General features: G+C 37.5%; 1 protein-coding gene across 2 annotated transcripts in view; it reads left to right on the plus strand.

Annotated features, from left to right (window-relative positions):
* The first annotated feature begins 6,031 nt into the window (after positions 1-6,031).
* Positions 6,032-27,938, plus strand: part of gfm1 (G elongation factor, mitochondrial 1) — a 54,320-nt gene continuing 32,413 nt past the window's right edge. Inside the window, exons 1-12 of one of the 2 annotated variants that reach the window (XM_052017190.1) lie at positions 6,032-6,328; positions 12,147-12,299; positions 13,627-13,759; positions 14,642-14,846; positions 16,712-16,828; positions 19,248-19,398; positions 19,694-19,848; positions 22,283-22,367; positions 23,488-23,625; positions 24,460-24,561; positions 25,711-25,767; positions 26,590-26,727. In XM_052017190.1, coding sequence (XP_051873150.1) covers positions 6,251-6,328; positions 12,147-12,299; positions 13,627-13,759; positions 14,642-14,846; positions 16,712-16,828; positions 19,248-19,398; positions 19,694-19,848; positions 22,283-22,367; positions 23,488-23,625; positions 24,460-24,561; positions 25,711-25,767; positions 26,590-26,727 — 1,512 coding nt within the window. In that variant the 5' untranslated portion in view covers positions 6,032-6,250. Of the gene's footprint in view, positions 6,329-12,146; positions 12,300-13,626; positions 13,760-14,641; positions 14,847-16,711; positions 16,829-19,247; positions 19,399-19,693; positions 19,849-22,282; positions 22,368-23,487; positions 23,626-24,459; positions 24,562-25,710; positions 25,768-26,589; positions 26,728-27,938 lie in introns of those variants that run through there. The other variant, XM_052017191.1, reaches the window with a different exon arrangement.

Consider the following 27,938-nt stretch of genomic DNA (forward strand, 5'->3'; position numbering starts at 1 on the left):
AAGGTTAACACAGAATTTAAATACAGGCCATTCCTGGGTAACGAATGGGTTCCATTTTTACAGACGTTGATTTTGTCCCTAAGTCGGAAACTATACAAAAATCACCTGATATGCTAACCATACCTCCACAGTGTTGTAATGAATGGCATCAAAAGCACTTAAGACTGATAAGAATGAACAATTACTGAAAGTGAAGAGACAGGGGAAACTAGTTCTGCCATTCGTAGGAATGAACTTTGGAATTTAATAATATCATGGGGCCTCGTTCATTTGTAGGGGTGTCCATAAGTTAGGTGTTTGTAACCTGGGGACAGCCTTTCATTCTTTCTTTTTCAATCTTTTTATTAGTTTCCAAATTAATACAGATTAATATATAACATCAATGATTGTACATAAAAAACAAATAGATCAAGAGAACAATCATGGCATAGATAATCATAAAGAATAAAATATTTAAAAAATCCTTAGATCTCACGATCTCTTAGTAGATAATAACATAAAAGAAAGAAAAAGATTTATTGTGTATATAAAAGAAAAAAAATCCCCAAATCAATAGAAAATTGTAATATAACAAACCAAACAAAAAAGAAAATTTCAAAAAAGAAGACAAAAAAAAGAAAAAAACTGGACTGAAATTCCTCAATAGAAACAGAGCAATATTATGTTGTCAACTCCGTTCCTCTAAATTGAAAAGTTATTGAAAGGGGATATCATATGAAAGTATTGAATAAATGGACTCCAAATATCTTCAAATTTAAGCGAAGGATCAACAGTACCACTCCTAATTTTTTCCAAGTTTAAACATCATATAGTTTGAGAGAACCATTGAAAAGTAGTAGGGGGTATTGGATCCTTCCAATGGATTGTTAGCCTGTAAAATTGAAAATAAAAAATACTGCATATGCTGAAAATCTGAAATACAAAAAGAAAATGTTCTTTGTTGTAAGGGGCACAGGCGAACTCCTATAAGGGCTAGAAGGTTTGGAAAGAGTAAGTTCCCCACACCCGTTTAATACAAACTTTTATACTACTGTTTTTTTTACAGGCTGCCAGCAATAAAGAAGGGGAGTTTGCTGGCCTTTTGACTGCCTGATCTGGGACCTGACTAACGAGGTCACAAGAAGGTCATGGAAGCTAGGTAATTCAGGGAAGAGAACAATGTCCTGAAACATATCAATATTACAAAGGAGTTGGCAGTCGAAGCACATAAAGGTGGATAAATCACCAGGGCCTGACCAAGTAGGGCATTGTGGGAAGCAAGGGAAGAAATTGAAAGGGTCCTGCCAGAGAATTTTATATCTTCCTTTGTCACGGGTGAGGTACCAGAAGACTGGTGGATGGTTAATGTTGTGCCTTTGTTTAAAAAGGACTGCAATGACAATCTGGGAACTACAGGCCAGCAAGCCTTACATCAGTGGTAGGAAAGTTACTTGGGGGGGGGGGGATTCTGAGAAACAGGATCTATCTGCATTTGGAAAGGTAAGGACTGTTTATGGATAGTCAGCAGGGCTTTGTCCCTGTCTAATGAATTTGAGTTCTTTCGAAGAGGCAGGGTGGTGGGATTTTAGAGGCAGGATTTCAGGAAAGCTTTCGACAAGGTCCAACGTGGTAGGCTGGTCCAGAAGGTGAGATCACATGCAATCTAGGTGAGCTAGCCAACTGGATACAAAATTGGCTTGGTGGTAGGAGTCAGAGGGTGGTAGTGGAGGGTTGTTTTTCAGGTTGGAGCCTGTGGCCAGTGGTGTGCTGCAGGGATCGGTGATGAGCCCCCAGTTGTTTGTCATACATATTAACGATTTGGATGAGAATGTAGGCGGCATGATTTGCAGATTTTTGCATGAAGTTTGCAGATGACACCAAAATTGGTGGTGTAATGGACAGTGTTCTAAGGTTATAACAGGATCAAGGTCAACTGGGAAAGTGAGCAAAGGAATGGCAGATGGAATTTAACTCAGTCAAATGCAAAGTAATGCATTTTGGAAGTTAAACCTGGGCAGGACATACACAGTGAATGGCAGGGCCCTGGAGAATCTTGTAGAACAGAAACCTAGGGAAACAAGTACATAGTTCCCTTAAAATGGCGACACAGGTCGACAAAGTAGGGCAGATGGTGTATGGCACACTTGCATTCATTGGACAAGGCAATGAGTACAAGAAATGGGCATCATGTTACAGCTGTACAAGATGTTGATAAAACCTCACCTGCAATATTGTAGGCAGTTCTGGTCACCATACAACAGGAAGGATATGCTTAAGCTAGACACCATGCAAAAAGGCTTCACAAAGATGGTGCTGGGACCAGAGGTCTTGAATACAAGGAGAGACTGGATAGGCTGACACTGTTTTCCCTGGAGTGAAGGAGGCTGAGCAGTGACCTTATAGAAGTACAGTATATAAAATCATTGATAAAGTGAATAGTCACAGTCTTTTTCCCAAGGGAGTCTAAAACTAGGTGGCATAGATGGCATTAGGGTGAGAGGGGAAAGATTTAAGAAGGACCTGAGGGGCAAGTTTTCACGCAGAGGATGTGGTAGATGTGGGTACAATTGCATTTAAGAGACACTTAGATAGGTCATTGCAGCTAACCTGCCTGGAGCAGATATAAATAGAACAAGATGAATGATAACAGAAACAGAAAGAATAAAAGGGAAAAATGTATGGTAATGGTGGCACAAAACATTGGAGAAGTAAAACACTGCAAGTGCTGGAAATCTGAAAATACTGGAAATACTCAACAGGTCAGGAAACATCTATGGAGAGAGAAAATTCAAAGTTAATGTTTCAGACTGATAATCAGGATTGGCCAGTTGTGATACAAACTGGAAGGATTGGTTTTTTGAAATTGTTGCACTGCGTTAGATCCTGAGGGCTAGAGTGTGCTAAGATGAAAGATGAGATGATATTCCTTGAGCTTTGTAAAAAGCCAAAGACAGAGTCACAATGGGATGGCGAATTAAAGTGACATGCAACTGGAAGCTCAGAGTCACATTTGCAGTCTGAATGGAGCTGTTCCACACATCAATCATTCAATTTGCATTAGGTTGCTCCACTGAAGAAGAGACCACACGGTGAGCACCAGATGCATGCACTGATTGAAAGAGTTACATTCACTTTGATGCTTAACTTGGAAGGAGTGTTTGGGTGCAGAGATAGTAGGAACATGCAAAGGGACAGGTGATACATCTCTTGCAGATGAATTGGAAAATGCTGTAAGAAAGGGACTGAGTTTTGGTGAGAGTGAACAGTCCAATTGGAATACTATAAAAGGAAGGATGGGTGGTGGCATCATGTTGAAGGATCAGAAATTATTGAGATATCTTTATTAGTGACATCGAAACACACAGTGAAATGCATCTTTTGCATAAAGTGTTCTGGGGGCAGCCTGCAAGTGTCACCATGCTTCCAGCACCAACATAGGGTGCCCACAACTTCCTAACCCGTTCATCTGGAACGTGGAAGGAAATCGGAGCACCCAGAAGAAATCCACGCAGACATGGGGAGAACATACAAACTCCTTACAGACAGCAGCTGGAATTGAACCCAGGTTGCTGGTGCTGTAATAGCGTTACGCTAACCACTACACTACCGTGCCTGCCCATACACAGGATTTGTTGAATGTACAAACTGATGGGGTGGAAGGTGAACCTTACTTTCTACTGGGAGATAAATGCAAAGCTAACATACAACACAACTGCAGAAAAGAAGTATCATCATGACAATGAAAATATTAGTAATTTCACTGAAGCATGTAACATTTCAGATTGCCATCCAGCTTTAGGACAATAGTTTTTAAAGAAAGGTCATATTTTGTTTAAAAGTTAAACGTTGCACAAATTGCTTTTAACATGGGGGGAAAAGATCATAAGACATTTCACAGCAATTAGATAAAAAGTTGAGACCAAGTCAAAAGACATCTTCAAAACCTCAGAGATGAATTTAAAGGAAGGGTTTTCAGGAGAGAATTCCAATGGTTGCGTGATGATGTTTTAAATGTTGGTTAGGAAGTGTGATGCAGAGTTGGAGGAATTACAGTTCCTGAAGGGCTTAGCTCTAGAAGTGATGAAAGATATAGGGGCAAGATAAAACCAAACACGGATAAGAAATTTAATTTGGAATTTTTGGGGTATCAGGAACAAATGTAGCATGTGTATGGGTGACTAAAGGAAATTCTGAACAGCTAGAAAATAGACAGCGAAGTTTGGGATGAGATTACATTTATTGAGGCTGATGGAATAGTCTATTGATGATTGCGTGATGTTTTCTGAAGAAGATAGACTGAGACGAGGTCAGAAAATTCATTACCCATGAGCAGGCCTTCCCTGGGTTATGAATGAGTTCAGTTTTTACAGAAGTTCATACGTTGAAGTTGGAAAATACACAAATTCGCTCTACATGGTAACCATACCTCCACAGTATTGTAATGAATGACGTAAAAAAACACATAAGACTGATAAGAAAGAACAATGACCAAAAGTGGAGAGAAAGAGAGAGGGAGGAAACTAGTTCTGCTGTTTGTAGGAACGAACATATGTATGTACATCAGATTTTTGAATTTAATAATATGGGAACTTCTTTGTAAATACATCAGTTACAGATATGGGTGGAGAAATGGCAGATGGAGTTTAATCTAAGCAGGTGTGAGGTGCTGCACTTTGGGAGGTCAAATGTTAGTGGAAAGTATATAGCTAATGGCAGGACTTTTGACAGCATTGGTGTACAGGAGGATTTTGGGGTCCAAGTCCTCAGCTCCCTGAAAGTGGCCATGTAAGTATATAGGATTGTGATCACTTGAGGTCACACTTGCAGTACTGTGTGCAATTCTGGTTGCTCCAATACAGGAAGGATGTGGAAGCTTTGAATGGGTACAGTAGAGGTTTACCAGGATGTTGCCTGGATTAGAGGGTCTGAGGTATAAGGAAAGGTTGGACAAACTTGGGTTGTTTTCTCTGTAGCTTCAGAGGCTGAGGGGAGACCTGATAGAAATTTATAAAACTATGAGTGGCATAGATAGGGTAGACAGTCAGAATCTTTCTCGCAGGGTAGAAATGTCAAATGCTAGAGTACATGTATTTAAGGTGAGGGGGGTAAGTTTAATGGAGATGTGCGGGAGATAAAGGGTTTTGGGTAGCAGCTGTCTGCACATGGAAGGTCTCAGGAAGAGGACATAAGGATAGTTGTACTAAAATTTAAGTGCTGGCTGAGTTCATTGATTCTTGTTAGGTTCTCTAAACAGCGTCTCAGTACAGGGTTTCAAAAGGGTAAAATCTTTTTCTCAAAACTGGGTACAAACAAAACTTCACTCAACACTAATGTGCTTTGAAGTAGCTGAAAATGTTGATCTAGAAATTCAACCTTCGTTAAAAACATACTTTAAAATGGCACTGCAAATGAGGTCCTGACTAGTTTCAAGCGAGGCTACTGGAAAATTATTTTCATACATGCACAAACTTGATTTACAGACTTTTGCGTTGTTAATTACCCGGCATATCACAAACCATTATAGGTGATACGCAGTCATGGTTGGTGCTCACACTGTCTTACTGTTCTCTCAAGTTGTTTCATCCCAAGCTTTGGTGTTGCTGCTTAGTTATACAAAATGACAGCTTTCAATCGAACATATTTTGTTGAAGGCGGTAATTCTCAGCTAATAGAAAAGTCTGTCCGTCGACTCCAACAACGTATCAAAGCTATGCCAAGTGGTACACTCAGTTCTTAAAAGTTCTTACATCCACGACGAGACTAAATGAAACTGGGAGGAAAGTTGTACCACGGAGAAATTATAGAGGTACAAAAAGAAGTCAGCCAATGTGCTTCAGAAATAAATAACGTCAAACAAAAAACAAAAGCCATCGGGGTAAGGGTTGAGTCATGCCCTCGGGATTGATGAGCTGCTGTACGCCCCGATCATAAAACGTTTTGAGTAGACAAGCAACTGATTATGTGGAAGCTTACCGTGTACCCACGTTGCAGCTGCGAAAACAATTTTATTTGTTGTGAACAGTGGTAAAAGCAACTTGAATGCCTGACTGGTGCGATGTAACTAGACAACGTGCGCCTTGCCGGCCCGCACCGCTGTATTCACCCCTGCAGGTGGAGCGCTCTGGGTGGCCGCTGTCGGAACGCCCGGACTGGAGCGGGTGCCGTCGGTGGAGGGCGCAGTGCGCGGAGTCCGGCGCAGCGAGGCGGAAGCGGCAGCTCCGACCTTGCGAGCAGCAGCAGCCGGCGGCGTGGGGCAGCAGCATTGGCCGTCATGTACCTGTTGAAAGCCGCCCTCTCGATGTCATGGAAGCTGGCGCGGCCCGCCGTTTTGCGCAGTGTCCGGCGGCAGGTGAGACCGGCCCCCAGGTGGGCGGGATTTGCGGGAGAAGGGGTCCGAGGCCTGTGTCGCAGGCCGGGGGGGGGGGGGGGGTCACTCACTGCGTGAGCAGGCTGAGGGACCGTGGTTAGTGAGGCAGGCGTCCCGCCTTCCGCCGGTTGAATGCGCACTGTTGTCCCCGGTGTCGTTGGCAACCCGCATCTGTTGCCTCATTCAGTTTCTTCTGCCTCCAGTTGCGTAGGCAGGGTATAGATCCCCAAATGTTGATTCTTGTAAGTGATTCTGGTGCTGGTACGTCTGTTGAAAGTGTCAGGGCAAGGGAGATGTTGTAACTAGATTGAACATCCCCAGCGGTAGTGATTCTGGTTTGTGATCTGAAGGGGAACTTCAGATTTCTCCTCCATCACTGGCCCCTTTCAGTGGCGAATACTAGAAGAAAGAACTTGCATTTTTGTCTTGCACAACAGCAGTTTGTCCCAAAGTCAAGTAAGTTCTTAAGTAGGCAGTTACAATCGCAGTGCAATATTTCAGCTTTGGGATTGAACCATACTAGATTGATTGCTGAAATTCAGTACAGGGTAAGCAGCATTTTGCTAATTTTTACAGAAGCTCCATACCATCATCGACTCATTCACCTAAGCATATGAGAGATGGACTTTATATTCAATGTTGACAAGATGAAAGACCTCTTCCAACCTGCACCCATGTTCAACACTGTCCCCTGACAATAGTGCTTCATGGTGATACTCTGAAAATGTAAACCATTTTATGTCTGCCTCAGTGAAGGCAGACATCAATGACAAAATTAATCATTGCCTTCCAACTACCAACACAGACTTTGATTGATTGAGGAAAAGGATGTTTGAAGATCAAGACCAAAGACCCAGTACAAAAACTCATATCTTGCTTCCGGTACAAAAACTCATGTCTTGCTCCATGTACAAAAACTCATGTCTTGCTCCCATTTGTGTTTCTGAGATCTGGATTACCTGCCATAGGCATCTCAAGGCACTTGAAATATACCACCAACTCTATCTCTACAAAATTTACTGAAAGAATGTGAACCAATGTCCTTGTCATTGCTCTGATCAAGAACTTCAGAACTGAGATCCTAATTACGCTCAGTTGGCTCCACTGGATGGGCCATGCTGCTTTCGTGCTTGATAATGGACTACTGAAACAAAGCTGTGCAGCAGGAAGAAATTATCAGGTGGAGAAAAGGCAACATCCTCTCTGACTCCTGGAATCCCCAGCTCATCACTGCTCAAAATGAAGAAGGAACATTGCAGGATGGTATTGAGAACTTCAGGTCTGCACATCAGGAGCACAGAAGCTCTGTAGATGGCAGAAGCAATGCACCACCTCACAAACTATATACCCATCTGTTCCATCGGACACTGCTGCACCATCTATAGAAGAGACTGCTTTTCCCACATTTGCTTCATCAATCACCTCAAACTTACAAAACTGGAATAAAAGCAAGTTACATTTGTTCCCAAGGGACTGCCACAAGACTATGGTGACCACATTGACTTTGGATGCTTTATGAAATGAACATATTAATTTTCATAAGATCCTGTGAATATTATAATTGTGTAGCCAAAGAACATTATTAATATGATTGGTCATGAAAAATAACTATTAACTTTTTAAAGATTGCACTATAAAAGTTCTTCTAATGATCCTTGGAACTGATAAGTTGTTTAGTTTTTTGATCATTTAAATCTCTTCTGACATTGAAGACTCTCAAGCAGCTCTCTGATATGTTTTGACTCTGAATGTGTGTAAGTCTTGTTATCATAGCGATTTTTTGCTTTTTTACTTAGAAAAGAACTGGCCCCAGAAATTGAGCATAGAACTGTAGTCTATCAGAACATAGTGTGGATTGAACTGCCACAATCTTTCCAGCAATGTTACATTGAATCACACAGCAAAGAAACAGGCCATTTGGCCCACTGAGTCCATGGCAACCATCAAAAACCCATTCAGAAAAATTCCACCCGAACCCATTTAATTACTTCCATCGACTCCCCCAGATTCTACCATTCATCTACAAAACAGGGGTAATTGACAGTGGCCAATTAATCGATGAATCCATGAATTTTTAGGGTGTGGGAGGAAACTAGATCACTTGGAGGAAGCCCATGTGGTCACAGCGAGAATGTGCAGACTCCACAAAGACAGCAATGGAGGTCAGGATTGAACTTCAGTTGCTAGAACTGAGGCAGCAGTTCTACTAGCTGCACCACTGCTGCCCATCTAAGTTTAGTTTTTCTGATGTGGGTATCAGCTTGAAGGGCCATTGAGAAGTTGGTAGTGAGCCACCTTTATTGAATTGTTGCAGCCCTTCTGAAGGTGTTTCCACAGTGCTGTTCAGGGAGCTCCTGGATGTAGTTCCCAGGATGATGAAGGACTGGTATTATATTTTAAGTTGGGATGGTATGTGACAGGGAGGAGAATCTGTAGCTGGAGGTATTGTTCCAATGTGACTGTTCCCTTGTCCTTGGTAAGAGATGGTGAGTTTTGAAGGATGTCAGGTTATCCTAGATAAGTAACTAAAGTTCATTTTTTTAGTGGCACACACTGGAGCCACTGTCTGTCAGTGGAATAAATATTTAAGTTGGTTGGTGATATGTTAATTAAGTGGGCTGCTTTGTCCTGGATATTGTTGAGTTTCTCAAGTGTTGTTGGAGCTGCATTCATCCAGGCGAATGGAGAGTATGCCATTACATTCCTGACATGCCTTCTAGATGGTGGAATGACTGGGATGTCAGTGGATGAGTCACATGTCACAGGATGCCCAACCTCGACCTGCTTTTGTCATCACTTAAGTGGGTCATTCGACTAAATTTCTGGTCAGTGGTGAATCCACAGGATTTTGCTGATGGGGGACTTGACATTTGATGCTATTACCATATCCATTGGTAGGTTTTTAAACTTCCTCTTGTTGAAGATGGCTATTGTCTGGGACATTTGGGGGTCGAATGTTACTTGCCACTTATCAGACCATGCCTGATTATTGACTTGGTATATATGCATGCAGCCATGGACTGGTTCATTTGCTGAGGAGTTGTGAATGGAATTGAAAATTGTGCAGTCATCAGCAAATGTCCCCACTTCTGGCTTTAGGATGGAAGGAAGGTCATTAATGAAGCAGCTAAAGATGGTTGGACCTAGGACACTGCCCTGAGATATTCCTGCATTAGTTTTCTTGGGCTGGGATGATTGATCTCCAACAACTATCTCCCATTGTGCAAGGTAGTACTCTGCTCATTGGAGTGTCTTCCTGACATAATTTTACCACAGCTTCTTGATATCACACTCACTGAAATACTGTTGTTGTTGTCGAGGGCAGTCACTCTTGTCTCATCTCTGGAATTCAGCTCTTTCGTCCATGTTTGGATTAAGGTTGTGGTGAGGTCTGGAGCCATGTTGTCCTTGCAAAATCCAAACTAGGTATCATAGAATACAGAACATTACAGGCCCTTTGGCCCACAATGTTGTGTCGACATTTTATCCTGCTCTATTATCTATCTAACCCTTCCCTCTCACATAGTCCTCCATTTCTCTATCATTCATGTGTCTATCTAAGAATCTCTTAAATGTCCTGAATGTATCTGCCCCCACAACCTCTGCCGGCAGTGCGTTCCACGTACCCCACCGCCCCCACTCTCTGTGTAAAAAAAAAAACAATTCTGACATCTTTTTGCTCCAGATTCTAGCATCTGCATTTTCTTGTGTCAGCACTGCACTTACAGCTTGACCAGACGTGCAGCTAGTTTTGGAATGCAAGTTTTCATACAGATGTCTGGCCTTATTGTCTTTGCTGTTTCCAGTGCCCTCAGTACCTACTTGATTTGATGTCGACTGAATAGAATTGGCTGAAGACTGGCTTCTTTGATTGCAGGGATCGCAGGAGAAAGTTGAGAGGGATCATCTTGGCATTTCTGGCTGAAGCAAATGCCTTCTCTTTCGTGTTTATGTACTGGACCCTGCCACCAGTGAGGATGGGGATGTTCTTGGAGCAGGCTCCTCCTGTTAGCTGTTTAATTGTCCACCACCATTCACAACTAGATGAGGCAGGACTGTAGAACTTTGACCTGATCTATTGGCCACGGGATCACTTAGCTTTGTCTCTGTTTAGCCTGTAAATAGTTCTGTATTGCAGCTTTGTCAGCCAGCACCTCACCTTTCAATGTGCTTGGTGCTGTTGCTGGCATTCCCTTCCGCTCCCACTGAACCAGGATTGATCTCTGGAAGCTCAATGTAATATTTATTCTTCTCATTTATTTATGTCAAATTATTTAAACTAGTTTAAAATTACTTCAGCCAGTTCATAATTTTTCTCTGCAAACTGGATTTTGGTTTGTTACTGTCATCAAAGATATGAGAAACCTTTATAATTTGCCAGTTTCTTAATTATTATAGCACAGGAGTTGACCATTTGGCCCATTGAATCTCTGCCAGTTTCCTGTAGACCAATCCTCTCAGTTCTATTCCTGTGGCCTTTCTCCATAATCCTGCAGCTTATCCTCTGAAATGTCTATCCAGTTTCCTTTCAAAGGCACTGACTCTGTTTCTTCAGACAGAGAGTTCCATATCCTTACTATTCTCTGAGTGAAGATAATGTTTTTCCTTGCACCTTATGTCCAAAACTTTAAATCTTTAATGCCTTGAGCCATCTACTACTAGGAACAGCTTCCCTCTTTGCCCTGTATAAACCAGCATCTTTATAGAATCATATTGTTAGGTAACCCAGATTGCTTCACAGGAATATTACTTTACTTTTTGCTTGATATAGTATTTGTTTATATTCCTCCTCTACTGGTTTTTTAGCTCAATCCATTTGTTACGAGGAATGCCAATATTGTTTCACATTTGTGAACAATAATTTAAGCCTGCTGCAGTGTGGTTCTGTTGAGGTAGTATTGCTACCACCAGAGTCAGGGCAGATCAGAGACTAGAAACACAACACTTGTCGAACTACAATTCAATAATGCTTGTAGTATATTGGAAACTGCATTAAAGTAAGAACCTCTCTTTTTGATTGGCATTTTGTAGTAGCAGAAGGAATCCTTCTATCATCTTTGAGTCTCTAAACTGAGCAAGGAAAATCACAAGTTTTTGATTGTAATTTTCTCTTAGGGGCATCTTACATATCTCATTATGAAACGCTTCAAGAGAAGTTAACAAATGTCAGGACATTACCATGCCCAAGTTTACACCACTAAAATTGGGCAGCTGTCAATAGAAAGCACCAGCAAAAAACAATCTGCTGAGGAAGTCAGCAGGTCGAGCAGCATCTGTGGGAGGAAAGGAATTGTTGATATGTCAGGTCAAAACCTTGCATGGGTTCAACCCGAAATCTTGTCAGTTCTTTTCCTCCCACAGATGCTGCTCAACCCACTGAGTTCCTCCAGCAGATTGTTGCTCCAGATTCCAGCATCTGCAATCTTTTGTGTCTCCAATACAAAGTACCAGTAAGCTTCATGAAACTTGTATTATGCCTGTTCAACCAGTTTGTAAGTTAACTTTCCGTTATGATTCTAATTGGAAAGATTTGTAATTCCAACAATGAGAAAATTCAAGGTTCAGCCACTTAGCTGGTTTGGATAACTGTGTGCAGATTACTGTCCAAGGGGAAGTCAGTGGGAAAAGTTGTAGGAGGTGTGTTTTAAAAACTCTGAAATCCTGGTGATATAATGTCAATAATGTTTTACTTATGAGATGTTCACAATTATTTTGGATATTAAATCATATTACGTGCAGAATTTCTTGAAAAGCAGTATAAAGGTGTTATAAAATCAATATTTTCTTCATTTTCTACCAGGTTCTTATGAACGCTTGTCGACAATGTTCATCTGGAATATTACCTAACAAAATGATTAGGAATATAGGAATCTCTGCGCACATTGACTCTGGGAAAACAACACTGACAGAAAGAGTTCTATACTATACAGGAAGAATAGCTGAAATGCATGAGGTACTAAGAATCATTTTAAGCTGCTCAAATACATGTCCATTTTTAACCTGTCGACTGATTAAGTTCTAGGGAATTTGAAAGAGTTTTTTTTTGGCTGAAGTCTACTCCTAATAGGTAATTTCATCAGAAAAATATACCATTTATCTTTTTTAGCGGCCTAGTTCTTATAAGTCACTTCAGTTTATTTAAATTACTAAAGCCTACACACAGAGCGAAGTCTTTTCAGTCATATTTAAAACCTGGCAAGCAGGTCACATTTGTTGGTTTCAGAGCTGGAATGAAATAATTCTGAGGTCTGCTTTGTGTATTGCAGACTTTTATGTGGAGCATGTTTGAACAAAAATATTAAACTTTTACTCAGTGTTTCCAAATAGCAGCGTCATATGACTAATACAAATATTCTTTTGAAGCCTGTTCATCTGCTAGAAAATAAAAAGTCTGCATTTATCTTAAAACTTGAAAATAAGGATATTACTTTTTTCTGACTGGGTTATAACTATTTTAAGTACACGTAGAGAAATGTCCAGTTTGTAAGTAGTCAGTTAACCACTCTTTATTAGTTTTTTTTCTTAAACTCATTTTATTGAAGGAATTATCAATTTTTGAATAAAAATCCAAGAATGAATCATTAAAGATGTCCAAAATTTGAACTTAAAAACAAAATGCCTGAAGTATCCAAGTCAATGACATCTGTGGAGAGAGGTGAATATTTTACTTCATCTTGGTGACTTAGCTCCAACTTTTTCCAATTCTGATGGAAGGTCATTGACTGAAATGACACGCCTGCTTTGTTACTCATGGATGTTGCTTGACCCGCTGAGTGATTTCAGCATTTTTGTTTGTTTATTATGAAAATCTTGGGGTTACCTTGTTAAATTATTTTGTTTGATAGTTCAGTCAGATCAGTGCTGCAGAATGTGTAGTTTCCAATGAAGTAAGAAAAGTCACTTGTTGATGAATTATTCCCTTAGAGTATAAACGGGCAATTGTTATGAATGTGGTATTGTTATCGTGCAAACAATAATACATCGGAATATCAGAACAATAAATCTTTTAATTGTGGCCCTCTTTTAAAATAAAGTACGAAGAGATTTCCACGGGTTCGAAAGTTTATTAAGTAACTCCAAGCATGCCACTGACAGATAAATTAACACAGCAGCCTGTTAATTCAACCTGTTAATTTTTTTTAATCTGAAGTATGATGAATAATATTAATGTCCAAACTTAGGTGGGCAAGCATTTCATCAGTTAACAAATATATCAGAATGAAGATAAATTGGAATTAATTCTTAAATGTAATTATTCCATGTTAATATTTGATTGGCAGGTAAAAGGAAAAGATGGGGTGGGTGCTGTAATGGATTCCATGGAACTGGAACGGCAAAGAGGTATCACTATCCAATCCGCAGCCACTTACACGGTATGGAAATCAAGGAATGTCAATATAATTGATACACCAGGTAATATATGAGACAGTGATTGATATCCATGAAATGCTAAAGATAAAGTTAGAGCAGATTTGAATAATTCTGAGAAGGGCAAAAGAATCCAGTGAAAAATTGCTTGTCAGAAGAGAGTTATGTTGAGATTTGGATGGAAGATTGTTGAGGGAATATGCAGATTCAGTGCATTGTGATTTATTTGATGCACCAGAAACTTGTCCGCCCCACCTTCCCAGCCCTTAACAAAGTTATCACACTTCATTTTTATTTAATGTTTTGGGAACTTTCAATTTAAAAAAATATATACAAATGCTCATCCATCTTAAACCAGTGAACACAAACAAATGTTTAAAATCTTCCCCATTTTTCTTGTTCACTTAAGGTTGGCAACTTGTAACAGGGTACAGTTTGACTTCTGAGGTCATTTATCCGTGAACTTAATTATTAAATATCTGTGTGGTGTGGCAGATTTTACAGGCAGAATTAATTTAATTCTCACACATCTATGGACTATTCTAATAGGCATTACAGGAAAGATGGAAGATACTAATTCTTAATTTTCTTTTAATGGAGCAATTGGGAATTCCACAGTGACTTTTCTTTGGAAGGTAGTTAATTCACTTGAGAGCAGAAGTTATAAACAGGGAAGATTCCATATTCAAAGTTCAGAAGCACACCATTCTCAATGTCAAGGTGTTGTAGAAAAATTGCAAAACTTGCTACTTGGTGAAGTACTGACACTGCTTCAGTCCTGTCATTTATCAAACATTGGAAAATTGTAACATCTCAACGCCGACAACAAATTTCAATATAGCACCCTTATGTAGCACCTTCTAATGTAGTCAGCAGCAACCCAGATGTTTTAATTCATTTATCTTAGTATTATTTTCTGTTTTCCAGGACACGTTGATTTTACAATAGAGGTGGAACGTGCATTAAGAGTTTTGGATGGAGCTGTTCTAGTTTTATGTTCAGTTGGTGGAGTTCAGTGCCAGACAATGACTGTAAACAGACAGATGAAGCGTTACGGTGTTCCATTCCTTACATTCATTAATAAATTGGACAGGTTGGGAGCTAATCCCAATCGTGCTCTTCAACAAATGAGGTTCGTTGGTGAATGCACGATGTCAAACTGTTGAATTTGAGACTTTCCATGACTTACATGTGTTGTAATACAACTGATTTATGGCATTAAAAAGGCTTGAACATTCATTATTTTTCATATACATTCTAACTATTTTTTGAGACTGCCTCCTTAGATAATGCAGTACTCCTGATATAAAACCAGGAAATGCTGTAAATGTTCAGCTGAATGTTCAACTGGTAAGCAGCATCCCTGGAAAGAAAAAAACAAATTAACATTTTGGGTCATTGCCTTTTATCACATCCATTCCTCCTTAGGCACTGCTGACCTAAGCACTTCCAGCATTTTCTGCTTTTATTTCAGATTTGCAGCATCTGCATTTTGTTGTTTTTTGATTTGTAAGGCTCCTGATACACACTGAAGTACTTCTGAGAGGAAGAGTTTCAAATTGGAAAGAACTGAAGGAAAATGGCAAAAATTTGTAATGTAATTGAGCAGTACATTTGTGTCCCAAAATGCAGCACAGTGTAATGAAAGGATTAAGCTATGTCCTCTGGAGTTAAGTGTTGAAGTAGAGTTGGCAAAAGTACTCTGCAACGTGAGAATTTCTGAATTTGTGTGAAATCTTAAAGATGCAGGCACACAGAAAATTTTGGCTGATTTCAGCAAAATCTTTGTTACTGCATGTTACTCTCAAGGATTTAATTCCTCTTCCAATATGTTTCTTTTTGAGTATTTTACATCAATTTTTACTTTTTTTAAATCATTTATAAAGTGACGGTCCTCAGATCCCTCATTACAGGTAACAAGAAGAAGGAATCCTTTACATGTTGTGGGAATTTCTCTCCTTTTTCTCCATTTAGTAATAAGTTAGGATGACGTGCATCTCTCCAAACAATTTTATCATCTTTATTCATTTCTCTCATTTGAGTATAGATTTCTTTAATTTTCTTTTCATAATTTGGAGATTTGCTATGCACCTTTATTAATATAATAAATCTTTTTTTACTCCAACCTACTTGTCTAGATTCTTAGAATATTGATTCTCTTGACAATATTCCTATTGAACCTTTTCATCTTTTCCATCCCAACAAAATATGTGGTGATTTTGTTTATTTTTAATTCTTGCCCAGTTTGTGGCCAAACTTCAGTTCATGCTAATCATCTAAATTTCTGCCACTAGATGGCAGATTGAGACATAATAAATAAGTATTTTGTAAGTCTGTATAAAATCCCTATCTGTTTCTGTGTAATGCTCTTAGGAGCTGAAATTTAGCCAGTGATAGTTCTGCAGCCATTACTTGATAAACATGTATTATATTAATAAAATTTAGTCTGATATTTTAATGTGTCAAAAGCATCTGTTTCCAATATTTCAGAGGGAAATATGACTTGTGCTTGAGTGCATTATCACAGGTGGTGTTAGCACCTGTCCTTAATGTGCATTTTGTGATAGAGACGATTACTGGATGATTTAAACCTTTGGATCATTGCAATTAATCCCAGATTTTCCAATAGGATTCACCAGATAACCTGAAGAAACAGGTGTCCTTATTTTTGTTTTACTTTTACTTACCTCAGCCTATCATCACTTCAGAGTACCCTTTAGTCATTGCAAATTCGGTTCTGTGTGAGATAGTATGTTCTGTTTACCTACTGGTCATGTGTGTTGTGAATCATTTAGGAGCCATCTTCTCTTGGTAATTTTTGAATTTATGTTTCCTAAATTTTATAAGAGGTAATTTTATTTTCAGTTATGATACATATGTTATTGTACTGGTTTAATTTTTATTTAACATCTTCAGATTTGAAAGTAAGAACGTCCAAAATGAATTGTGTTTTGTTTAAGGAAGGTGCAAAAAAAAAGGTTTTCTTTCAATTTGCAGATCAAAGTTGAATCTTAACACTGCATTTGTTCAAATTCCAATTGGTCTGGAAGGAAACTTTAATGGCATTATTGATCTCATAGAGGAACGTGCAGTTTACTTTGATGGCCAGTTTGGGTAAGAATGTTATACAGATGTTCTAGTAGCACACTTTATGTATAATCTCTGGATTCAACTAGAGAAAATCCGATTTCACCAGAATTCCAGATCAGTGACAATAATACTTGTTTTGTAAAATTACTTTTTAAGGTTGTCAGAAATTCTGCTGCTATCTTGATTCCATTGGATAAAATAGTGCCTTTTCTATTAGGCACAGGGAATAGTTGTTATTCCTTGAAGTTGTAACAAAATTGAACTGAATGTTGAATGATGGTTTCTACTTTAGTGATTGACCCCATGTTAAATGTGGTCATATGTGGCACGAGTCCCATTGTGATGTGATGGTTTCTGTTGCACTTGCTGTAGATGAAAGGAGTAAACTGAGAAGATACAAAATTTGCTGGCCCCTGTTTCCTCTGGTCCTGTTCTTGGCCAGCTGTTCATTCCAGTTCTTCTTCTCTTCTCTCTTCCTGGACAGTCCGTCTTCAAAGGTCTTGATTATTGGTGGGAATCTTCCAGTTGGCCGTTTCATTGCCCAATATCTTCACGTTTTGTTTGCTGTTATCCTTGGCGCTCTTTTACAGACTTTCAGCAAGTTGTGATCCATTGACTAGTTCTCCCATATGAAAAGTCCTTGGCTGTCATCTGTTGGATGAACATGGCCAATTCTGTGAAGATTTCATTGGCTTGATAATGAATGTATGCTGATGAATTTAGCACATCCAGAAAATGCTTAGGATGCATCTTGTACATGGAAGGTGGAAACTGTTCTGTCATTTCTTATGCCTTCATATGTTGTGCATGCCTTGCTGTTTTTGGCAGGCTTGGGAAACTCAGTTTGGTGTTGAGCTCATAGTCAATGTTCATGGAACAGATGTGTCCTGGCTGATCGTTTTCCATTGGGGTTCTATAATGGCATTGTCAGTGCAGATCAATTTCCTGATGAGGATCTGATGCACATTTGCACTTCCCACCTAACCCAAACCCATCTCATTTTGGAATTAAAATTCTGCACAGTGAATTCGGGGTGGCAGAGGAGAGGGGAGGCCCTAAAAACAAAGTTGACTCAAGTCAGTAACAACATAGAAGATAACAATTTGTTATCTTCTCTAAGTAACAAGAGCTTCTTAAGACATCCAGTCTAGATATTGTCTAAATGGTTCCAATTTTGTTTGATAGTAATAGGGCTCTATATCTCTTGGGAATTAAATTTCAAAATCCTGAATTTGACTCCAGGTTGTATGCTACCTGAAACCAAAGATTTTTTCGAAATGGAACTATTGAAATTCTCTAAATCTGATCATTACTACTTCCTCCTTGTCTCTCCCCTCCCATCTAAAGTTTATTATTTTGCATTTTTCCCTTTTAACTTTTTATTTTGGTATTTATTTGCTCTGTTTGCAATCTTGTAGTCCACTTGCACATCAAATTTAATCCAATATCCTGTTTCCCTGGGAAATCTGCATCAGATCCTCATCAGGAAATTGATCTGCACTGACAATGCCATTATAGAACCCCAATGGAAAACGATCAGCCAGGACACATCTGTTCCATGAACATTGACTATCAAATTTAATCCAATATCCTATTTCCCTGGGAAATAGGATATTGGATTAAATTTGATGTGCAAGTGGATTATAAGATTGCAAACAGAGCAAATAAATACCAAAATAAAAAGTTAAAAGGGAAAAATTTTGGATTTGATTTTGTTTTGCTCCTGTGATACGCCATGAGAGATTTTACTTCATAACTTGTTTTGTTATTGTTCTCTATTCACCCAAGTCCCAATCATTCACGTACAAATAATGTCTATTGAAAAAGGAATTGACAATGAGTTGATTTGTGGGAGATGCTGGTGTTTATACCCATCCCATTCTAAAAAGCAAGTATTAGCCTCTTCTGGTCAAATCTTCTGTTTTGGTACTTTTCTCCCTTAAAGCATATACTGAATGTTATTAACAAACCTCTATAATATTTTAGCAAACACTATTGCAAAATGTATTGACAAATCATCCACTGTATTTGCTTCCTCTGCTGCATTAAATTAGTCTTGTACAAATTGCATTTTACAAATCTCTGCAAGTTGAATAAAATGAGCATTAATTTTATCCATGTTAATGCTTCCAGAAACCCATTAGTGATGTTAGCTGGAATGGCCTTTAGTTACCCAGTTTATCTTCTTTAAACCAGAGTGTTACATTTTCAGCATTTTCATAGCTTCTCTATCCAAAGGCACTTAAAAGATCAGAGTCAGGGCCTCCACTATTATGCATATGTTGGTGTAATAATTTGACATTTTGTTTGAAACCTGGTTAAGTTTTAAGTTGTAAAGATTTTTGGCAATATGTGTTTGGTTTTTTGTTTCTTAATAACTGATGAAAAACAAGGTGTACTTGAATGATTTGAACCCAAGTTAATGTCTTTCTTATTTGCATAGTCAGAATATTCAGTATGATGACATTCCTGCTGATCTGCGTGCAGAAGCTACAGACAGACGTCAAGAGCTGGTTGAGTGTGTGGCCAATGTGGATGAGCAGCTTGGAGAAATGTTTCTTGAAGAGAAAGTTCCTACAATTGGTGATCTGAAGGTAAGTTTTTGTTGCAAATAGGATATGGTGCCAAACTTAAGCTGCTTGCAGATTTCATCTTGTATGCTGTTATTGATAAGAAGCAAATGAGGTGATGATGAAGTTGCATTCAAGACGTTTGGATCTCATTTTAGAACATTATTTCTATATATCATTCAGTCTTTCAGGAATAAAAGTGAAACAAACATACTGGGAGTAAAACAACTGTTGAAATTATTTTGTTTTTTAATTGTAAAGTTTATCCTGGTACTAGTATTTTTTTAGATATTTGTTTTCTTCCTTCAATGATTTCTAGGCTGCTGTAAGGAGAGTAACTATTAGCAGGTTATTCTCTCCTATGTTAGTGGGAAGTGCTTTGAAAAATAAGGGTGTGCAGCCACTCTTGGATGCTATTCTAGACTATCTACCAGATCCAAGTGAAGTCCAAAACTTTGCCATTGCCAACCAAGTGTAAGTGTTTTATTTTTTTGTTGTTACTGATTTAAAACTTCAATCGTTAGCATGTTCATGGTAATTATTCAACTAGTAGTTACAGTTGTATGCAAAAGTTTGGGCACCCCTGGTCAAAATTACTGTTATTGTGAATAGCTAAGCGAATAAAAGATGACCTGATTTCCAAAAAGGCGCAAAGTTAAAGATGGCACATTTCTGTAACATTTTAAGCAAGATTACTTTTTTATTCCCATCTTTTACAGTTTCAGAATAACAAAAAGAAAAGGGCCCGAAGCAAAAGTTTAGGCATCCTGCACCCTGTTACTAAGTAACACCCCCTTTGGCAAGTATCACAGCTTGTAAACACTTTCTGTAGCCAGCTAAGAGTTTTTCAATTCTCGTTTGGGGGATTTTTGTCCATTCTTCCTCGCAAAAGGCTTCTAGTTCTGTGAGATTCTTGGGCCGTCTTGCATGCACTGCTCTTTTGAGGTCTAGCCACAGATTTTCAATGATGTTTAGGTCAGAGAACTGTGAGGGCCGTGGCAAAACCTTCAGCTTGTGTCTCTTGAGGTAGTCCATTGTGGATTTTGTGGTGTGTTTAGGATCGTTATCCCGTTGTAGAAGCCATCCTCTTTTCACCTTCAGCTTTTTTTTTACAGACAGTGTGGTTTGCTTCCAGAATTTGCTAGTATTTAATTCTACCAGTGAAATGTTCCCCGTGCCACTGGCTGCAACACAAGCCCAAAGCATCATGGATCCACCCCCGTGCTTAACAGTTGGAGAGGTTTTCTTTTCATGAAATTCTGCACCCTTTTTTCTCCAAACTCTCCTGTGTCCTCACCACAAATTCAGCGTCAGAAGTTTGCAAAGGAACATCTAAACAAGCCTGATGCATTTGGGAAGCAAGTCCTGTGGACTGATGAAGTTAAAATAGAACTTTTTGGCTGCAATGAGCAAAGGTATGTTTGGAGAAAAAAGGGTGCAGAATTTCATGAAAAGAACACCTCTCCAACTGTTAAGCATGGGGGTAGATCCATCATGCTTTGGGCTTGTGTTGCAGCCAGTGGCACGGGGAACATTTCACTGATAGAGGGAAGAATGAATTCAATTAAATACCAGCAAATTCTGGAAGCAAACATCACACCGTTTGTAAAAAAGCTGAAGATGAAAAGAGGATTGCTTCTACAACAGGATAACGATCCTAAACAGACCTCAAGATCCACAATGGACTACCTCAAGAGGCACAAGCTGAAGGTTTTGCCATGGCCCTCACAGTCCCCTGACCTAAACATCATCGAAAATCTGTGGATAGACCTGAAAAGAGCAGTGCATGCAGGATGGCCCAAGAATCTCTCAGAACTAGAAGCCTTTTGCAGGGAAGAATGGGTGAAAATCCCCCAAACAAGAATTGAAAGACTCATAGCTGGCTACAGAAAGCGTTTACAAGCTGTGGTACTTGCCAAAGGGGTGTTACTAAGTACTGACCATGCAGGGTGCCCAAACTTTTGCTTCGGGCCCTTTTCCTTTTTTTGTTATTTTGAAACTGTAAAAGATGGAAATAAAAAGGTAATCTTGCTTAACACATTAAAGAAATGTGTCATCTTTAACTTTATGCTTTTGGAAATCAGGTCATCTTTTACTGGCTTAGCTATTTACAGTAACAGAAATTTTGACCAAGGGTGCCCAAACTTTTGCATGCCACTGTATGCTTTTTTTATGCTTCTATATTGGTTTTGTCCAGTGGTATGGGAATAACTCAACTGGTATTAGAATTTGAAGCTTTAACATTAAGGGGCACATATAATTCTGTTCTCACAGCAAGCACTTACCCAGATAGAAAGAGATGATGAAAGAGATAGGCTATCTAACTTTGAAGCTTAAATACATACTCATGGAGTTAATATTTCTTCGTTTGTTTCTCTGTTCAATTTGTTTAGATTCATTGGTAAAGTTTTAGACAGAGTTGTGATTACTTTTTCAATGTCAGCTGGTGTGTGTATAGAAATATATCCCATTGCACATTGTAACCAGAAAATCTTAAAAATGGATGCTGCATGCTAGTAGGAAAAATTCCAAATGGAGAGTTTTGTTTCAAAGGAGGATAGAAGGATAGAGAGGTGAAGGTGAACAGAGGGAAGTCCAGAATGTCATGAATAGGCTTCTGAATTTATAGTGTGTTGTGCCAAAGCAAATGATGGGGGCTGCACAGTAGGTCAGAATTTGTGAAATGGAAAATGGAGGTTTTTAGTGTTAGGGAGGGAGGGATGAATTTAGGAAGGAATTTGCACAGGACAATTTGCATACTGAAAAATCAATGTTAATCAATGAGAACTGAGGTGAAGGCTAAACAGGGCTGATATAGGATAGAGCAGATTTGAATGCACAGATGCTTACATAAATTAACTGTAAAATCTGAGTGAAAAATGCTTTTTAAGAACATTGTTTCCTTCAGGAATTCAGAAGGCAAAGTTAAAGTTCTTATGGACCCAAAAAGAGATGCTTCTCACCCATTTGTAGGTTTGGCCTTCAAACTGGAGGTAATTCAATAATATTATTATTTTATTTATGCATTTAATTCCATGACTTGGTAAAAAATGACTGTTCTTGCAAGTTTGTAAGTTGCTCTTTAAAATAGGATTTGGTAGTCTTATTAAAATTCAAAGAAATTTTACATAATCTACCAACTCAAAATTAGTTTTAGTGCCAGAGAAACTGAAAACATATATCTGTCATGCAATGGAACATGACATTTGCAGAGTTTTTTTTAGGTGAAAATTCTCATCAGTTAAAAGATTTATAAAGATAATGTGGATCTAATTGCAAAACAATGCATTCGTAACATTTCTTCTTAACATTTAAAATGGGTTTCACCCATTTCTGCAAAGCCAATTGGAGAAAAAAAAACAGAAGGAAAAAGAAATCAACTAAATTGCTACATGATTGAAAACTAATCTGGAATCTCATGTTATGGTTTTTTTTTTCCTAATCTTGTTTTGAAGACAGCTGTTTGCCAGTGGTAACAACAAACAAAATAACAATGTGATATAGTGGCTGGAAGTTCATTAAATGATTTACCTGTGACAAAATAGAGTTAATTAAATAGTTAATTGTTTCATCGTGATTTATAATTGTTGAATCCCCTTTGAATACTACTATGTGCAATCTGCCCCATTGTTAGATTACTATTAAACCTAATGATTGATTGATTGCCAGGAGAGCTAAATAAGCCAAATAAATAAATTGCATTGGTGCTGAACCTGAAACTTGTTTTAAAAGCTGTTCTTTGTTGACTGTCAAATTTAGATTGGAAGCAAATTTGATGTTGTAGACCTAAATTACTGGAATTTACATTTTCTATCAGGAAAGATTGATTACTCTACTCTGGTTTCTATTTTTTGGACAACATGAATTTTTTGTAATGTACAATATAATTTCAATCTCTGAAGTAATGAAAATGGTGACCTAAACATTTACATATAGCATCTGACTGATCTTAATGTAATCGAAAAGCACAATTGGACTTATTTCCTTGAATTGTAATAGTGCAATTGAATTTCTTTTCTGAATAAAAATTCCACTATAACACTATGTTAAATTAAAGTGATACTGATGAAAAGTTGTACTCGTATCAGTATAGTTTTCCTTTTGATTTATCAGGCAGGCAAATTTGGACAGTTAACATACATTCGAGTTTACCAAGGCATGCTAAAAAAAAGTGAGAACATCTACAACACACGAACTGGCAAGAAGATACGGGTGCAGCGCTTAGTTCGAATGCATGCGGATCAGATGGAGGTATGACTTCTGATTAATATATGAAATATTCTTTCCTCTATTTGTGTGTTTTCCAATTAACTTTTAGTGCAGATAATTCTGCATCCATTGTCTGCCCATCAATCCCATATCAGTTATTTTCTAATATAATCCATATAGTCAGGTCTGAAAATTGCAAAATTGTATTTCTTATTCAAAAGGATATCTAAGAGTCAGAGTCTTTGTTTTGCATCTGATCTTGAAGTCTACCTGGTGCAGTTACAGACATAATATTTTTATGTCAATTTTTTCTAAAAGACATATTTGATTGTAATGCTTGGTGTTCATGTGATAACTATGTGTATCATAATAATGAACTAAAATGCAAAACTAAAATGAAGACAATTTATTTTACCTTCGGTATAGGGCACACTGTATTGTCATGTGATTATGTCCATTATATGAAGGCAAAAATAAAAATTACATAACACCCATTGAAGCAAATTGAATATTATTTCATCATGCCATTGATGCCGCTTTAATCTCTTTACAGTGGATGAATAAGTTGGAAGAAACATGACAAAATTTAAAACTGTTTCAGTTTTGTCTCAAGCTGTTTGTTCAACGATGCAGAATTCTTCAGTTCAGTCTTTAAGGATTTGTTCAAATTAAATGCTTGCTCCCTTGGTTAGCTTTGAATGCAGAACTTTTTCAGTTCACTGGCAGAAGTGGTACAAGCTATGCCAAAACTGAAAGTTTGCAAATTATGATCAAGTTAAATAGAAAGGCATTTCATTTGAGGGGAAAGAAAATTGTGATGGCTAATTGTTTCAACTTACACAAAACATAACTTTATACCTTTTTTGCCTTTGATAGGATGTGGAAGAAGTTTTTGCTGGTGACATTTGTGCTTTATTTGGCATTGATTGTGCTAGTGGCGATACATTTACCTCAAAAACAAACAGCAATCTTTCAATGGTAAGAAAGGAACAATCAGCAAAATCTTGCAAATATTGTCAGTTTCTTCAAAAATGATAGTAAGACTGCCACTCTTCCAGAAAAGCCACATCGTCTTTTGAAATTTAATTAAAATCAGGCAACAAGGGAAAATGTATGAATATGTCAGTCTTCAAATCTATGATCAGTTGAAGCAGTTCACATTATGAATTTCTGTGACTGGGTGTTGATTACCCACTCAAGCTTGGCTGTTTTTTATTTACTGTTGCTCTAGTACTTGTTCTCTTACAGTCAAATTATCCCCATTTGCTTTGTTTGTTGAGTCCGTGAATTGCAGCTAGCCAGTTGTTTCATTTGTAAGTTTGATTTGGTAAAATTACAAAGATTTTATGTTACAGAAAATAGTTATATAACAATAAACATTTGTACACATGTAAACTGAAAGCTTCAATTATGTTTCTTCTGTTAGTACCTAAAAATAACCAGACGGAAAATTGCTCACATTAAAATCTGGTAACTAAAATGAAATAAGTTTATTACTTTGTTGTTCAGTGTCCTAATAAGCTAGCTTTAGAATATTGAAGCTGAGTTAGATTATTTTGATTGATTATTAATGTCAGTACTATATTACAAAGTGCACTCTATGTCGTCATTTTGAAAACTATACGATGTTAAGAAGGATTTAACGTATATACGTGGGCAAATCAAAGTCTGATTTTTGTTGTTGGTGTAATAAAAGACCTACAGTTATATCATGCCTTTCATCATCTTAGAATGTGCAGAATTACCTTATAGCAATGAGGTACTTGTGAAGTCAATATTACAATTTAGGAAATGCAACAGTCACTTTGCAAACTGCCAGCTCTGACAATCAACGTTGTGCTAATGCAAATCAGAGCTATGATGATTTTGTTTTGGAAAGGAAGTAAAATGCAAGTTGGTATACAGTATGATTCTTTGTACCTTTTTGTCCTTAAATCTCCAGTTGTACCAATTGTTTTGTTTCACTTTCAGGTTCTTTAAATCACAGTATTTTAAAATGTTTGCTCCTGTGAAAAATGCACCAATAAAATAGTTTAAAGATTCATGAAAACTTAATGATAAAATAATGTATGGAATGTAATCTGTGATATTACAAATGTGATGCTAATTGTTCTGCTTTTAATACAGGAATCTATTCATGTACCTGAACCTGTGATATCAGTTGCAATAAAGCCTGTCAATAAGGTATGCATTTCTGGATTCAAACTCCTGAATTGTATTTTCTATGTGTTGAATTTCATTCCATATGTTTATTTTGACCAAAAAGTCATGTTTCTAGGCCTTTTCCGGTAACTAGAAATGCTTCAATATAAAGTTCTCCTAACGATATTAGTAAAGGCAAATATCACAAAGGAGCTTGTGAACATGTTACTCACACTCAACCAGGCACAGATCAACTGGGAGACGATTGGGCAGAAATGCATGATGTTTTGTTGGCCTTCAGAAAATCATAAAGGAAGATAAAGTTTTCATCATAATTTGAAATTGGAACCATGATGTAAAAATAAATTGTTAAAAAATAGACCGTCAAGTAACATGTGATATGGGACTTAATTACAGCAAATTATATCTCATAATTTTCACTCCCAAATCTATTTCTTTATGCTTAAGATTATTTCAATAATTTACAGTGCAGTGTATTTCCTGAATGTTTTATCTTTTGTTTGGAAACAAAGGTATTATGATTAAAATATGAATATTTGAGACAACCTATCCTGTTTTGCAATAACAAAATAATTGAACATTGGCAGAGGACATCATTAGTAACAAATGCTGTTTCATTTATTTTTAAATCAAATAATATTCTTGGTTTCCTAAGTTCATAGATCAAAACTATGAGGCATTTCTTTGTGACCCACCACAAGTTGTGTTGATATGGGAATACAATGATTTAAATTAACTTTGTCCATATATGAAGTATTTCAATGTACTATTTTGAGCGAATGAAAGTACTTAACTGCTTTAATTTAAAGAAAACTAGGAAGTGTTTGCTGCATTCTCTTTCAGAATGATTTGGATAAATTTTCCAAAGGAATTGGCAGATTTACACGAGAGGATCCTACTTTTAGAGTTACTTATGACACTGAGAGCAGAGAGACCATTGTATCAGGAATGGGTGAATTGCACATGGAAATTTATGCACAGGTATTTAATCTGCTACTACTACATTTTATCTAAATTTGGAATTTTAAGTTTTGAGTTTTGGGTTAGTTCATAAAAGTTTTGAACTTTAACTTACAATGTGAATGTGTTTCTGGTGATCACAGAACCTTTTATATTGAACGTATTTGTATTGATATTTGAACTGAGATGCCTATACTTGCATTAAAGTGATGGGTTAATGAAAAACCCCTGTTTAAACCCATATATAATGAACAAAATGTCCAATAACTTCAGGTAACCTGTGCAATGAATATTTTTTCTCTGTAATTCAGTTAAAATTCTGTTGATGTACACAACTTTGACAAGCCCTTTAATCTCTTAAACTGGCTATTGCTGAAACTTAATGTAATCAACTATTTGGCACCTTTTTCTTTCTCTCCCACTGTCTAAATCTTTGGAAACAGCTAAGTAACCTTCTCTTGTGTTATTGGCAAAGATACTTCATATATAGTATTAATTTTCTATATAGTTTTAATGATGGCACTGTAAAATCAGCTGTGTGAGTTGCATTGCCTTTTAGATTTTTATGGTCTAGTTTGTTGGAATTTATACTCTGATATAATTTATCTTGTCGTGATCCTGCCTGGTATAAAACAAGCCACTGTAACCTTCATACTTATGAAACCATTATACTGGAATTTATGGTAGCTTTACTGTTGCTAATTTTATGGACTGGGAAATAACTTCATTTACACTAAGTAAAGTATGCTTCATTTAACCTGGACAAATTATATTCGATTTGACAGTTATAAAGCTAATTAGTGAAGTGTAATTACCTTTAATTTTAGTGATAACAAGTTTTAGAACCCATGTAAAGCTTTTGGGTATCTGCTTGGCAGTTTTCAGAGTTTGGAATTTTCTCTAATAAAGACAATTTGTGATTTTAGTACCCACCTGATATTTAACACAGGACAATTTTTATACTGATAAACAGATTTATTTGACATTTATCCTTATTCTTCAGTTTTTTAATTCGTTTATTAAATGCAGTTGTTTTGAACATGCAAAATCCTGAGTGACTGTTTTAGCTGTGACATTAACAATTACATTTTGTGTAGTGTCTTTAACTGTTTTCTAATACATTTGACAAAGGAGCGAGAGAGAAGATTTAGGGTGGATGAAGATGGTTAAAAGCTTTGCCAGCAGTGAAGAGGAGCATGGAAAGAGGGTTGTTGAATTGTAGGGCACAGGTT

This window comes from Pristis pectinata, chromosome 6 (genome assembly GCF_009764475.1).
Source record: "Pristis pectinata isolate sPriPec2 chromosome 6, sPriPec2.1.pri, whole genome shotgun sequence".
NCBI classification, from domain to species: Eukaryota; Metazoa; Chordata; class Chondrichthyes; order Rhinopristiformes; family Pristidae; genus Pristis; species Pristis pectinata.